We start from the raw sequence: 14,808 nt of genomic DNA on the forward strand, positions 1-14,808 counted from the left end.
TTGCCGTCCCCCCATCATCCCCATTCTCCCTTGTGATCTCACGGTCATGGTGGTAATTGTACTTGGATTTGTTTGCACAGTCCAACTGACTGGAACTAATCAATTCCAGGCCGCCCCCTGACACCGCTCCTTACAGCTCACGCTTATTAGTGGGGGCTTCACTACCATAACAAAACTTATGACCTTTCACCTCAGTGCCAGGCGGCCGGCAGCGAGGACTGTATAAATATCGTGTGTGGAAAATGATACTTAAAATGTGCCTAGCTTTAGTCAATGGAGGAAGGGATTTATAGCTGCACGCTACACTTCCTGTTGTGATGACTCCAGTGCTTACTTCACTTTTCATGCAGGTGTTATCTGCACGTGTGACCCCAGTTACAGCATGGGAGGGCCCATTATACAGACCGTGCAGTCTCCCTACCCGCAGACAGCTGTACATGCAGATGGACATCCAGTTGGTCAGCATCTTCTCCACCACTGATTCTGTCCTGCGCAGCATTAGTTTGGGGTTTTTGGAAGCCGACGAGTCAATGAGGTCAACCAGCAGATCCTTCATAATGCTCGTGTAATACTCCAGCTTTCCATGGAGGGCGATGGTGAGCAGAGAAGCCAAGTTACACCTGAATTGGGGATATAATATTGAGAGAAACGGTCAGAGGAGCCTAAAGATGGGTCACAGTGTACCAAGGGAACCTTGTGAGAATTGCTGCTTCTGCATGGTAACGGATGTGAGTATTTGAGGCAATGTTTGTGCACCTTGTACAATTTTTTCCTTTAGGTGGGAAAGAGCTGTCTGCTGGCAGATTTGCAGACTTGTCCATGGAAAACCAACATAATTTCCCCAGTTTATCAAGAGGCTGTACAACTATTATAAGTTCCACCAATGTTTAACAGGTTGTCCTACTATCATAAGCCCCACCCATGCTTAGCTGGCTGACCCGTTATCATAAGCTCCACCCATTAGCTGACCTACTATCATAAGCTCCACCCATTATTAGCTGGATGGCCCACTATCATAAGCCCCACCCATTATTAGCTGGCTGGCCCACTGTCATAAGGAAAAATAGTGAAAAACCAGCTCACCTATTAGGCATTTGTTGTGGGGAAGCCCGGATACCGTGCAGTCATCACGTGGAACGATAAGGCAAACAGGAAAAGAAATCCAGCTTCCAAAAATATCAAGATTTATTGAGGACAAAATCCAAAGTCTAATGACATGGTTCACAGGAGAATGAGTAGCAGCAGGCTACGCGTTTCGAACAATGAGTTCTTATTCAAAGCTTTGAAAAAGAACTCATTGTTCGAAACGCGTAGCCTGCTGCTACTCATTCTCCTGTGAAACATGAGAACTAGAATGAACAGCGCTCCATCCGGGTGTAGAAGTCTTGGAAAAGAAGTTTATTGAGCCATAATACAGCAACGTTTCGACCGATAGATGGTCTTTGTCAAAGACCGTCTATCAGTCGAAACGTTGCTGTATTATGGCTCAATAAACTTCTTTTCCAAGACTTCTACACCCGGATGGAGCGCTGTTCATTCTACTTCTCTTGGTTTACTATATCCGGGACGGTTCCCTGGATGTGTACGGGCGCCCCAGGACTGTGAGTGCTGTCAGTTGTTTGCTTGTCTCCTGTGAACCATGTCATTGGACTTTGGATTTTGTCCTCAATAAATCTTGATATTTTTGGAAGCTGGATTTCTTTTCCTGTTTGCCCCACTGTCATAAGCCCCACCCATGCTTATCTGGCTGGCCCATCATAAGCCCCACTCATGCTTAACTGGCTGGCCCATTATCATAAGCCCCACCCATGCTTAGCTGGCTGGCCCATTATCATAAGCCCCACCCATGCTTAGTTGCCTGGCCCACTATCATAAGCCCCACCTATTATTAGCTGGCTGGCCCACTATCATGACTCCCACTCATGCTTCACAAGCTGTACTTGTGTCATAAACCCCACCCCTGCTTAACATGCTGTCTGACTAAAGCCCATCCTCTCCTCCTGCCATACGCTCCATACCCTCCTACATTTGTCCTCCATTTGTCACAAGCTAGACCCCCCCTGACACTGTCCCACTATTGTAACCCCTATCCCCTGCTTAACAGGCTGTGTTACTGCTAAAAGTCCCACCCCTGCTTAATAGCCTGTCCTAAGCTCTTCTTTACAGGCACGACTACTCACCACTGGTGCTCCATGCCCCCCTTATACTACTACCCTCCATAGCCCCATTCCCCTCTGACACAGCGCCCCTCCACCCTTATGCCCACTCATTTTCTACACACCAATGCTTTCCATATAAATGAACCGGATGAGGCCAAGCAGCAAAAAAACTATAGAAAAAGTTTTAAAATTCACTGAAATGTGATGAATATTCAGGAAATTATTTATGTGAGATCTCCAAAGTCATTTTCACTTGCAGATTATTTTTTCAGCTGCAGAACACGTCCCTTCCTCGAGGCGAAGGAGGATGAGAGCGTGAGATGGCGCCGGTACCTGTCCCGCACGGCGAAGTCCTTCTGCGCCTCCACCGCGTGGATAAAAGTGACCAGGAAGTGGCGGTTGCTGAGCAGAGTGGACAGGGTCGCGATTCCTTCCTCCATGTTCGTGCGGCAATTCTCTGGAACCTGCCACAGACGGTGGGAATTAATGCAGAGCAGTCACATGTCTTTCCTATAGATGACAGCTCCTAAGATCTCTGCTTGCTGCCGGTGAATGGAAACATTATGGTTTATATCCAAAGGCCATCATGTCCGACTCAAGCTGCAACGATTGCTACGAACCGTGTGCCTGCATCTCATTTTTATACATGAGAATTGATCTATTCCCTGACATCTAGCAGAGATATTGCAGAACTTTTTACTATGCAGGAATGCAATAAATGAAATAAAAAGGTTCCCGTCGGGTTTGCCCGATCCCTTCTCCTAACATTCCCACCAGTTGCAGTTTTGGGGGCTCATGGCCGGGACCAAGCGGCGCTTAAAATGTTCCGAAATTTGGGGTCTAAGTGTTGGAATCATTTTGCCTTTTTTCCCCACCGGTTTTATAAGGAGCTTCTGCCCCAGATACACGAGATGATTCGTGATTTCCTGTAGGACGACGACTTTCCCACCAGGAACTGAAATTAACAATGAAAAAAATGGGACGTGGGATCTGGCCGCTCGCAGTCTAATATTGCCACCACTGAAGGGGACCGAAGACTGGACCCTAATAGAAGCCCCTAAACTTCTGCGCAGTCCCACAGCACTGGATGGAGATGGACGGCGGCTGGTCGTATTGCTCCCGTTCGGTATGACACCCTTCCATGTCGCCTCTCCGGTCTCATTTCTGGCGCCATTTTGGAGCCTGAGCCAAAACAAACAGTCCAAGGTCGAGGGGATTCGAGTGTCACAGACGAAAAATTCCACAGGAGGAAGCGGAGACGTCTTCACCAATCACGTCACATAAGCACAGGGGACACTTCATTAACTCCTAAGTCTGAGCAATCACGGCTCAGGTTTCAGGATCACCAGAGGGCTACAGGGGTCCGAGGATTAGGGGACTTGTTAGTAAGGACCCTAAGAACAATGCAGGAATTGGCGGCCATGAATGTCTAGGATGGCGGAACTATGTCGGGGAGTGATCAGAGATGGGATGGGAAGTGATCAGAGACAGGATAGAGAGTGATCAGAGATGGGATAGGAAGTGATCAGAGATGGGATAGGAAGTGATCAGAGACAGGATGGGAAGTGATCAGAGACAGGATAGGGAGTGATCAGAGATGGGATGGGAAGTGATTAGAGACAGGATAGGGAGAGATCAGAGATGGAATGGGAAGTGATCAGAGATGGGATAGGAAGTGATCAGAGACAGGATGGGAAGTGATCAGAGACAGGATAGGGAGTGATCAGAGATGGGATGGGAAGTGATTAGAGACAGGATAGGGAGTGATCAGAGACGGGATAGGAAGTGATCAGAGACAGGATAGGGAGTGATCAGAGATGGGATGGGAAGTGATCAGAGACAGGATAGGAAGTGATCAGAGACAGGATAGGGAGTGATCAGAGATGGGATGGGAAGTGATCAGAGACAGGATAGAGAGTGATCAGAGATGGGATAGGAAGTGATCAGAGACAGGATAGGGAGTGATCAGAGACGGGATGGGAAGTGATCAGAGATGGGATAGGAAGTGATCAGAGACAGGATGGGAAGTGATCAGAGACAGGATAGGGAGTGATCAGAGATGGGATGGGAAGTGATTAGAGACAGGATAGGGAGTGATCAGAGATGGGATAGGAAGTGATCAGAGACAGGATAGGGAGTGATCAGAGATGGGATGGGAAGTGATCAGAGACAGGATAGGAAGTGATCAGAGACGGGATGGGAAGTGATCAGAGACAGGATAGGGAGTGATCAGAGACGGGATGGGAAGTGATCAGAGACAGGATGGGAAGTGATCAGAGACAGGATAGGGAGTGATCAGAGATGGGATGGGAAGTGATCAGAGACAGGATAGGAAGTGATCAGAGACGGGATGGGAAGTGATCAGAGACAGGATAGGGAGTGATCAGAGACGGGATGGGAAGTGATCAGAGACGGGATAGGAAGTGATCAGAGACAGGATGGGAAGTGATCAGAGACAGGATAGGGAGTGATCAGAGATGGGATGGGAAGTGATTAGAGACAGGATAGGGAGTGATCAGAGATGGGATAGGAAGTGATCAGAGACAGGATAGGGAGTGATCAGAGATGGGATGGGAAGTGATCAGAGACAGGATAGGAAGTGATCAGAGACGGGATGGGAAGTGATCAGAGACAGGATAGGGAGTGATCAGAGACGGGATGGGAAGTGATCAGAGACAGGATGGGAAGTGATCAGAGACAGGATAGGGAGTGATCAGAGATGGGATGGGAAGTGATTAGAGACAGGATAGGAAGTGATCAGAGACGGGATGGGAAGTGATCAGAGACAGGATAGGGAGTGATCAGAGACGGGATGGGAAGTGATCAGAGACAGGATAGGGAGTGATCAGAGATGGGATGGGAAGTGATCAGAGACGGGATAGGGAGTGATCAGAGATGGGATGGGAAGTGATTAGAGACAGGATAGGAAGTGATCAGAGACAGGATAGGAAGTGATCAGAGACAGGATAGGGAGTGATCAGAGATGGGATGGGAAGTGATCAGAGACAGGATAGGAAGTGATCAGAGACGGGATGGGAAGTGATCAGAGACGGGATAGGGAGTGATCAGAGACAGGATAGGGAGTGATCAGAGACGGGATGGGAAGTGATCAGAGACGGGATAGGGAGTGATCAGAGACGGGATGGGAAGTGATCAGAGACAGGATAGGGAGTGATCAGAGATGGGATGGGAAGTGATCAGAGACAGGATAGGGAGTGATCAGAGATGGGATGGGAAGTGATCAGAGACAGGATAGGGAGTGATCAGAGATGGGATAGGAAGTGATCAGAGACAGGATAGGGAGTGATCAGAGATGGGATGGGAAGTGATCAGAGACAGGATAGGAAGTGATCAGAGACGGGATGGGAAGTGATCAGAGACAGGATAGGGAGTGATCAGAGACGGGATGGGAAGTGATCAGAGACGGGATAGGGAGTGATCAGAGACAGGATAGGGAGTGATCAGAGACGGGATGGGAAGTGATCAGAGACAGGATGGGAAATGATCAGAGACAGGATAGGGAGTGATCAGAGACGGGATGGGAAGTGATCAGAGATGGGATGGGAAGTGATCAGAGATGGGATAGGGAGTGATCAGAGACGGGATGGGAAGTGATCAGAGATGGGATGGGAAGTGATCAGAGATGGGATTGGAAGTAATCATAGATGGGATTGGAAGTGATCAGAGATGGGATTGGAAGTGATCAGAGATGGGATAGGGAGTGATCAGAGATGGGATGGGAAGTGATCAGAGAAGGAATGGGAAGTGATCAGAGACAGGATGGGAAATGATCAGAGACAGGATAGGGAGTGATCAGAGACGGGATGGGAAGTGATCAGAGATGGGATGGGAAGTGATCAGAGATGGGATAGGGAGTGATCAGAGACGGGATGGGAAGTGATCAGAGATGGGATGGGAAGTGATCAGAGATGGGATTGGAAGTAATCATAGATGGGATTGGAAGTGATCAGAGATGGGATTGGAAGTGATCAGAGATGGGATTGGAAGTGATCAGAGATGGGATTGGAAGTGATCAGAGATGGGATTGGAAGTGATCAGAGATGGGATTGGAAGTAATCATAGATGGGATTGGAAGTGATCAGAGATGGGATTGGAAGTGATCAGAGATGGGATTGGAAGTGATCAGAGATGGGATTGGAAGTGATCAGAGATGGGATTGGAAGTGATCAGAGATGGGATTGGAAGTAATCATAGATGGGATTGGAAGTGATCAGAGATGGGATTGGAAGTAATCATAGATGGGATTGGAAGTGATCAGAGATGGGATGGGAAGTGATCATAGATGGGATTGGAAGTGATCAGAGATGGGATTGGAAGTGATCAGAGATGGGATTGGAAGTGATCAGAGATGGGATGGGAAGTGATCATAGATGGGATTGGAAGTGATCAGAGATGGGATTGGAAGTGATCAGAGATGGGATAGGAAGTGATCAGAGATGGGATTGGAAGTGATCAGAGATGGGATGGGAAATGATCAGAGATGTGATTGGAAGAGTCCCAATAATATGGAGGGGCAGATTCCAGACACAGGTGGGGCTTTGACAACCCCTCATGTGTCCGCTCTGCCTACAAGATGACAGTGTCACTGCTGCTCAACAAACCAGGAAATAAGAGAGAAAAAGTAAGAAATAATTTTTTTCTTATAGATGTGAGAACACTAAAAATGACAGCAATGGAAACCACCGGCATGGAGAATAGCTGGGAATTCCCACTGATCGCTGGATTCTGATGACTACATGGGGGGATTTCTAGTCACATGAGGCAGAATCAGAGAAGTGAGGGACTCACCTTCCACTCTGCGCACAGTAATGGATGCGTCTCTGGGACCTGCACCCCCAGCTGGCTGTTGAAGTTTTTCGGGGGGATGATGTAACATTCTTCATAGATGGACGAACACTGTGAAAAGATGGGTTGTAAGAAACACACCTAGGTGTAAGGAACAGACCTACGCTGATCACATGATTGCTCATGACCTTCAGTGAATGCTCGGCCTTCCTACAGCGCCCCCAGAGGGTAAATGAAGCATTACAGAATTCTCATTAAACAGACGAGCCCAGTCCTCAAGGAAGAAACCCACTTTGTAGCCACTATACTAGGATGCCTGAGGGTCCTGTATCCCCCCGCCATTTACTACCCCACTCTCACTGATGATTTTATGACTGGAGTGGCCCTTTAATTAACGATCATGATGATCTCTGGCCAAATTAGGGTCTGATTCGGGAGACAGATGTGCAGAATGGGAAGTTGTGTTACAGACTTTCACAATCGAACGCTTTATTATGTAGGAGACATGTGCTCTACTTCCCTTTATTCATTCACCCCCCTCCCAAAAAATTAGGATCTGCGGTTCTAAGAATCATCACTTTGCTGCCCCCGCCTCCTCTTCTGTATCTGCAGTCTCATATACCGCCTGAGCAGCCCCCCCAATAGCCCATAATGAAGCCCCCCGTCTAGTCCATTGTCCACATCCAAATCCCCACCAAACACTAATTACTGAGCAGATACAATGTGTCTGTTCTGTCTCCTGTGGAATCACAAGTATCATCTGCGAATCATCAGATCAGGTCTCATCATATCCCCCCCGACTCTCATCATATCCCCCCCGACTCTCATCACATCCCCCCACTCTCATCATATCCCCCCACTCTCATCATATCCCCCCAACTCTCATCATATCCCCCCAACTCTCATCACACCCCCCACTCTCATCATATCCCCCCGACTCTCATCATATCCCCCCAACTCTCATCACACCCCCCACTCTCATCATATCCCCCCGACTCTCATCATATCCTCCCAACTCTCATCACACCCCCCACTCTCATCATATCCCCCCGACTCTCATCATATCCCCCCAACTCTCATCACACCCCCCACTCTCATCATATCCCCCCGACTCTCATCATATCCCCCCCGACTCTCATCATATCCCCCCCGACTCTCATCATATCCCCCCCGACTCTCATCATATCCCCCGAGTCTCATCACATCCCCCCCGACTCATCATATCCCCCCACTCTCATCATATCCCCCCACTCTCATCATATCCCCCCAACTCTCATCACATCCCCCGACTCTCATCACATCCCCCCACTCTCACCATATCCCCCCCGACTCTCATCATATCCCCCCCGACTCTCATCATATCCCCCCCGACTCTCATCACATCCCCCCCGACTCATCATATCCCCCCACTCTCATCATATCCCCCCACTCTCATCATATCCCCCCAACTCTCATCACATTCCCCCACTCTCATCATATCCCAACTCTCATCACATCCCCCCAGTCTCATCATATCCCCCCTGACTCTCATCATATCCCCCCCGACTCTCATCACATCCCCCCACTCTCATCATATCCCCCCACTCTCATCATATCCCCCCAACTCTCATCACACCCCCCACTCATCACACCCCCCACTCTCATCATATCCCCCCGACTCTCATCATATCCCCCCAACTCTCATCACACCCCCCACTCTCATCATATCCCCCCGACTCTCATCATATCCTCCCACTCTCATCATATCCCCCCGACTCTCATCACATCCCCCCACTCTCATCACATCCCCCGACTCTCATCACATCCCCCCACCCTCATCATATCCCCCCGACTCTCATCATATCCTCCCACTCTCATCATATCCCCCCTGACTCTCATCATATCCCCCGACTCTCATCACATCCCCCCCGACTCATCATATCCCCCCAACTCTCATCACATCCCCCCACTCTCATCACATCCCCCGACTCTCATCACATCCCCCCACCCTCATCATATCCCCCCGACTCTCATCATATCCTCCCACTCTCATCATATCCCCCCTGACTCTCATCATATCCGACTCTCATAACATCCCCCCCGACTCATCATATCCCCCCAACTCTCATCACATCCCCCCACTCTCATCATATCCCAACTCTCATCACATCCCCCCAGTCTCATCATATCCCCCCTGACTCTCATCATATCCCCCCCGACTCTCATCACATCCCCCCACTCTCATCATATCCCCCCCCGACTCTCATCACATCCCCCCACTCTCATCATATCCCCCCCAACTCTCATCACATCCCCCCACTCTCATCATATCCCCCCGACTCTCATCATATCCCCCCCGACTCTCATCACATCCCCCCGACTCTCATCACATCCCCTCGACTCTCATCACATCCCCCCAATCTCATCATATCCCCCCCGACTCTCATCACATCCCCCCACCCTCACCATATCCCCCCCGACTCTCATCATATCCCCCCGACTCTCATCATATCCCCCCCGACTCTCATCATATCCCCCCACTCTCATCACATCCCCCAACTCTCATCATATCCCCCCGACTCTCATCATATCCCCCCCGACTCTCATCATATCCCCCCCGACTCTCATCATATCCCCCGACTCTCATCACATCCCCCCCGACTCATCATATCCCCCCACTCTCATCATATCCCCCCACTCTCATCATATCCCCCCAACTCTCATCACATCCCCCGACTCTCATCACATCCCCCCACTCTCACCATATCCCCCCCGACTCTCATCATATCCCCCCCGACTCTCATCATATCCCCCCCGACTCTCATCACATCCCCCCCGACTCATCATATCCCCCCACTCTCATCATATCCCCCCAACTCTCATCATATCCCCCCAACTCTCATCACATTCCCCCACTCTCATCATATCCCAACTCTCATCACATCCCCCCAGTCTCATCATATCCCCCCTGACTCTCATCATATCCCCCCCGACTCTCATCACATCCCCCCACTCTCATCATATCCCCCCACTCTCATCATATCCCCCCAACTCTCATCACACCCCCCACTCTCATCACACCCCCCACTCTCATCATATCCCCCCGACTCTCATCATATCCCCCCAACTCTCATCACACCCCCCACTCTCATCATATCCCCCCGACTCTCATCATATCCTCCCACTCTCATCATATCCCCCCGACTCTCATCACATCCCCCCACTCTCATCACATCCCCCGACTCTCATCACATCCCCCCACCCTCATCATTTCCCCCCGACTCTCATCATATCCTCCCACTCTCATCATATCCCCCCTGACTCTCATCATATCCCCCGACTCTCATCACATCCCCCCCGACTCATCATATCCCCCCAACTCTCATCACATCCCCCCACTCTCATCACATCCCCCGACTCTCATCACATCCCCCCACCCTCATCATATCCCCCCGACTCTCATCATATCCTCCCACTCTCATCATATCCCCCCTGACTCTCATCATATCCCCCGACTCTCATCACATCCCCCCCGACTCATCATATCCCCCCAACTCTCATCACATCCCCCCACTCTCATCATATCCCAACTCTCATCACATCCCCCCAGTCTCATCATATCCCCCCTGACTCTCATCATATCCCCCCCGACTCTCATCACATCCCCCCACTCTCATCATATCCCCCCCCGACTGTCATCACATCCCCCCACTCTCATCATATCCCCCCCAACTCTCATCACATCCCCCCACTCTCATCATATCCCCCCAACTCTCATCATATCCCCCCGACTCTCATCATATCCCCCCCGACTCTCATCACATCCCCCCGACTCTCATCACATCCCCTCGACTCTCATCACATCCCCCCAATCTCATCATATCCCCCCGACTCTCATCATATCCCCCCCACTCTCATCACATCCCCCCACTCTCATCATATCCCCCCGACTCTCATCACATCCCCCCACTCTCATCATATCCCCCCACTCTCATCACATCCCCCAACTCTCATCATATCCCCCCCGACTGTCATCACATCCCCCCACTCTCATCACATCCCCCCGACTCTCATCACATCCCCCCACCCTCATCATATCCCTGACTCTCATCATATCCCCCCGACTCTCATCATATCCCCCCCACTCTCATCATATCCCCCCGACTCTCATCATATCCCCCCACTCTCATCACATCCCCCCACTCTCATCATATCCCCCCCGACTCTCATCATATCCGGAGGGCGGCCCATCTCTGGAGGGGTTTCTCCTTCGGGGTGCCTTAGTCCGTTAACGCTCCTATATCCTGGTGGTGGGCCGATATCTTTACACCCTAGACTTTTGTTTTGTATTTCTGTTCCCTGAATAGAAGGTTTGCAGGCATCGAACTTGAGCCTCGGGTGGTGAGAATGTAGGTTGTGTTCTGTGATGTTGGTTTATGTATATATTGTATATAGTGTATTGTATATATTGTACATAGTGTGTATTAGGCCGGGATCACACATGCGAGAAACACGTCCCTGTCTCCCATGTGAAAACCAAGCTCTGGCGCCGGCACTGTGGAGCGGAGAGCGGCCGCATAGCAACACGGACGTGTTTCTCGCATGTGTGATCCCAGCCTCATAGAGCAGGGGTCCCCAACTCCAGGCCTCGAGGGCCGCCAACAGTGCAGGTTTTCAGGATTTCTTTAGTATTGCATCGGTGGTAATGTGATCATCTGCACAGGTGATGATTCCAACCCCTGTGCAATACTAAGGAAATCCTGAAAACCTGCACTGTTGGCGGCCCTCGAGGCCTGGAGTTGGGGACCACTGTCATAGAGGGTCTTAGTTAGGTTGGGTGGGGGATTGGGGGGTTCAACGGCGGTAATAAGAGACTGATCTGGCCTGATCCTAGCTCGGATAATTCCTGAACTTTGGGGTCAGAGTTGGATCTGGGGTGGCGGGATCGTTAGAGTAGGTGTGTGATTATATATATATTTAAAATAAAATAAAATAAATAAAATAAAATAAAAATTGAAAAAGGAAAAAAAAAAAAAAACAAATGTTAATGTTGTACACTGTATTGTATTTCGGTTTGTTGTAGGGTGAATGTGGTGGTGTAAGGGGGGCTGTAAGGTAAGGCAGTGGGACCAGTAGGGTTGTGTTGTGTTTGCGGTGTTGTATAATATTCGGTTTAGTATAATGTGTTTATAGTGTATATATTGTATATAATATTGTATATAGGACGGTGTGAATGTAGTTGGGGGTGTATATAGTAGTATGAATGAAGCTGGGCCGGGGGTCTTACATGATTTTATATTATTTATTATTTATCATTTTTACAGTATTCATGTAAGTTATGAGTATTTTGTTTGTTGTCTTTTAGTTTTGCTGTCTTTATTTTATTGGAATTTTTCTTTCTTGTACCTGTTTTGTAGGTCATGAACTTTCTCCATTTTGGTTCCATTTCCGGTTTATTTCTTTGTGATTGGAGCTTTGTTCATAGGTTTTGTTCTGTTGTGTTTTATTTGTAATGTATCATAGTTATTGTCACGTGAAGGTATTTTTTTTTTATTTAATAAAAGACCTACAATCTATTTTTCCCTGTTATCAGCCATATATATGGGTTATTCATCCTTAGAAAAATATGAATGCTACTTATGAAAACAGCGCCACCCAAGGGTTGTATCTGGTATTGCAGCTTGGCTCCATGGAATTGAATGGGAAGAAAGCAGCCATGTTTCTTTCTAATCCTGGATAACCCCTTTAAAACTAGGAAGAAGTTGATTGTAGGACAGGTCATGTAATCTTTTGCTCTCTGTTATCAGCTACTTCTGGGTTAGAGGGTTTTTTGTGTGTTTTTTTTTTCTTTAAAGCTGCTTTACCTTTGGAAAGAAAGTCCGGGTGACAAAATGTTTGTACTCCAGGAATGGGATTCCCTGGCTGCGGTTTAACTCTTTGGTCAGGTCGGTCATGTCGGTCTGAAGTTCAGCAAATCCTTGAAAAAGAAAAACAGGAAAGTTTTACTGATGTAAAAGTCACAATAATTGCAATGAAAAATGGAAAAATTCTGGGGTTAGAAGATGAGATGAGAACGTGCACCCCGTGACGCAGGTGAAACGAGGACCAGCCACAACGGGGCCCCTAGTCCTGGGGCCTAAATTAATAATTTATCTGCAAATTATATCCAGATCCTACAGTAAAGCATCGTGGCTTCTGTGCATTCATTGGTGACACTGCTGCAAAATGCGGCGTCTTCCTTACCTTTCCGGATCTCCTCGCGTATCTGAGACTCCATCTCCTCCATCTGCACCAGAGTTTTCTGCCAGTAGCGCTCGGCCCGGCGACTCTTGGTGCAAAAGACAAAGAGCGCTGAAAAAGAAGAGAAGAGACAGCTGAGACTGCATCGATCAGGTGATGCAAGCGACCCCAAAAATCACCGAAAGAGGGGCCGGACGCTGCGCGAGCGCCGGGCGCACAACTCACCCACAACACAGAACAGCAGCAAGATGATGAAGACGACGATGGAGACGATGATGGACGTCTCGATCCCGGCCAGGTGCAGCATGGTGATCGTCTGGTTAAATTTACCCACTTGGATCTACGGAACACAAGAGAAAAGATTCATCCACAAACAGAAAAAATAAGGATCCACAGAAGAGGAGGCGACAAAGTGACGGCGTCCGTCAGCCTGAAGGTGGCTGCACACTGACAACCTGACACCGCTGCAGACTCGGTTCTCACAAGGGAACGTGTCACTGTCATCATAGCACATAGGAATAATCTGCATATAACAGTAATCTGCATACAGTAATAATCTGCATATAACAGTAATCTGCATGCAGTAATAATCTGCATATGGCAATAATCTGCATATAACAATAGTCTGCATATACCAATAATCTGCATATGGCAATAATCTGCATATAACAATAATCTGCATATAACAATAATCTGCATATGGCAATAATCTGCATATAACAATAATCTGCATATGGCAATAATCTGCATATAACAATAATCTGCATATGGCAATAATCTGCATATAGCAATAGTCTGCATATACCAATAATCTGCATATGGCAATAATCTGCATATAGCAATAGTCTGCATATACCAATAATCTGCATATGGCAATAATCTGCATATAGCAATAGTCTGCATATACCAATAATCTGCATATGGCAATAATCTGCATATAACAATAATCTGCATATAACAGTAATCTGCATACAGTAATAATCTGCATATGGCAATAATCTGCATATAACAGTAATCTGCATACAGTAATAATCTGCATATGGCAATAATCTGCATATAGCAATAATCTGCATATGGCAATAATCTGCATATAACAGTAATCTGCATATACAAATAATCTGCATATAACAATAATCTGCATATTGCAATAATCTGCATATGGCAATAATCTGCATATAACAATAGTCTGCATCGTGATCTGTATATAGTAATAATCTGCATATAACAATAATCTGCGTATACCAATAATCTGCATATGGCAATAATCTGCATATAACAATAATCTGCATATAACAGTAATCTGCATACAGTAATAATCTGCATATGGCAATAATCTGCATATAACAGTAATCTGCATACAGTAATAATCTGCATATGGCAATAATCTGCATATGGAAATAATCTGCATATGGCAATAATCTGCATATAACAATAGTCTGCATATGGCAATAATCTGCATATAACAATAATCTGCATATTGCAATAATCTGCATATAACAATAATCTGCATATAGCAATAATCTGCATATAACAATAATCTGCATATAACAATAATCTGCATATAACAATAGTCTGCATATGGCAATAATCTGCATATAACAATAATCTGCATATAGCAATCATC

General features: G+C 47.6%; 1 protein-coding gene across 2 annotated transcripts in view; it reads right to left on the reverse strand.

Moving 5' to 3' along the window:
- PLXND1 (plexin D1) overlaps positions 1-14,808 on the reverse strand; it is a 104,164-nt gene that overhangs the window by 12,080 nt on the left and 77,276 nt on the right. For both annotated transcript variants that reach the window (XM_069736235.1, XM_069736234.1), the window contains exons 20-25: positions 13,410-13,524; positions 13,188-13,295; positions 12,809-12,921; positions 6,969-7,076; positions 2,493-2,623; positions 422-620 (exon numbers count right to left, since the gene is read on the reverse strand). In XM_069736235.1, coding sequence (XP_069592336.1) covers positions 422-620; positions 2,493-2,623; positions 6,969-7,076; positions 12,809-12,921; positions 13,188-13,295; positions 13,410-13,524 — 774 coding nt within the window. The remainder of the gene's footprint in view (positions 1-421; positions 621-2,492; positions 2,624-6,968; positions 7,077-12,808; positions 12,922-13,187; positions 13,296-13,409; positions 13,525-14,808) is intronic.

The sequence above is a fragment of the Ranitomeya imitator genome, chromosome 8 (genome assembly GCF_032444005.1).
Source record: "Ranitomeya imitator isolate aRanImi1 chromosome 8, aRanImi1.pri, whole genome shotgun sequence".
Classification (NCBI taxonomy): Eukaryota; Metazoa; Chordata; class Amphibia; order Anura; family Dendrobatidae; genus Ranitomeya; species Ranitomeya imitator.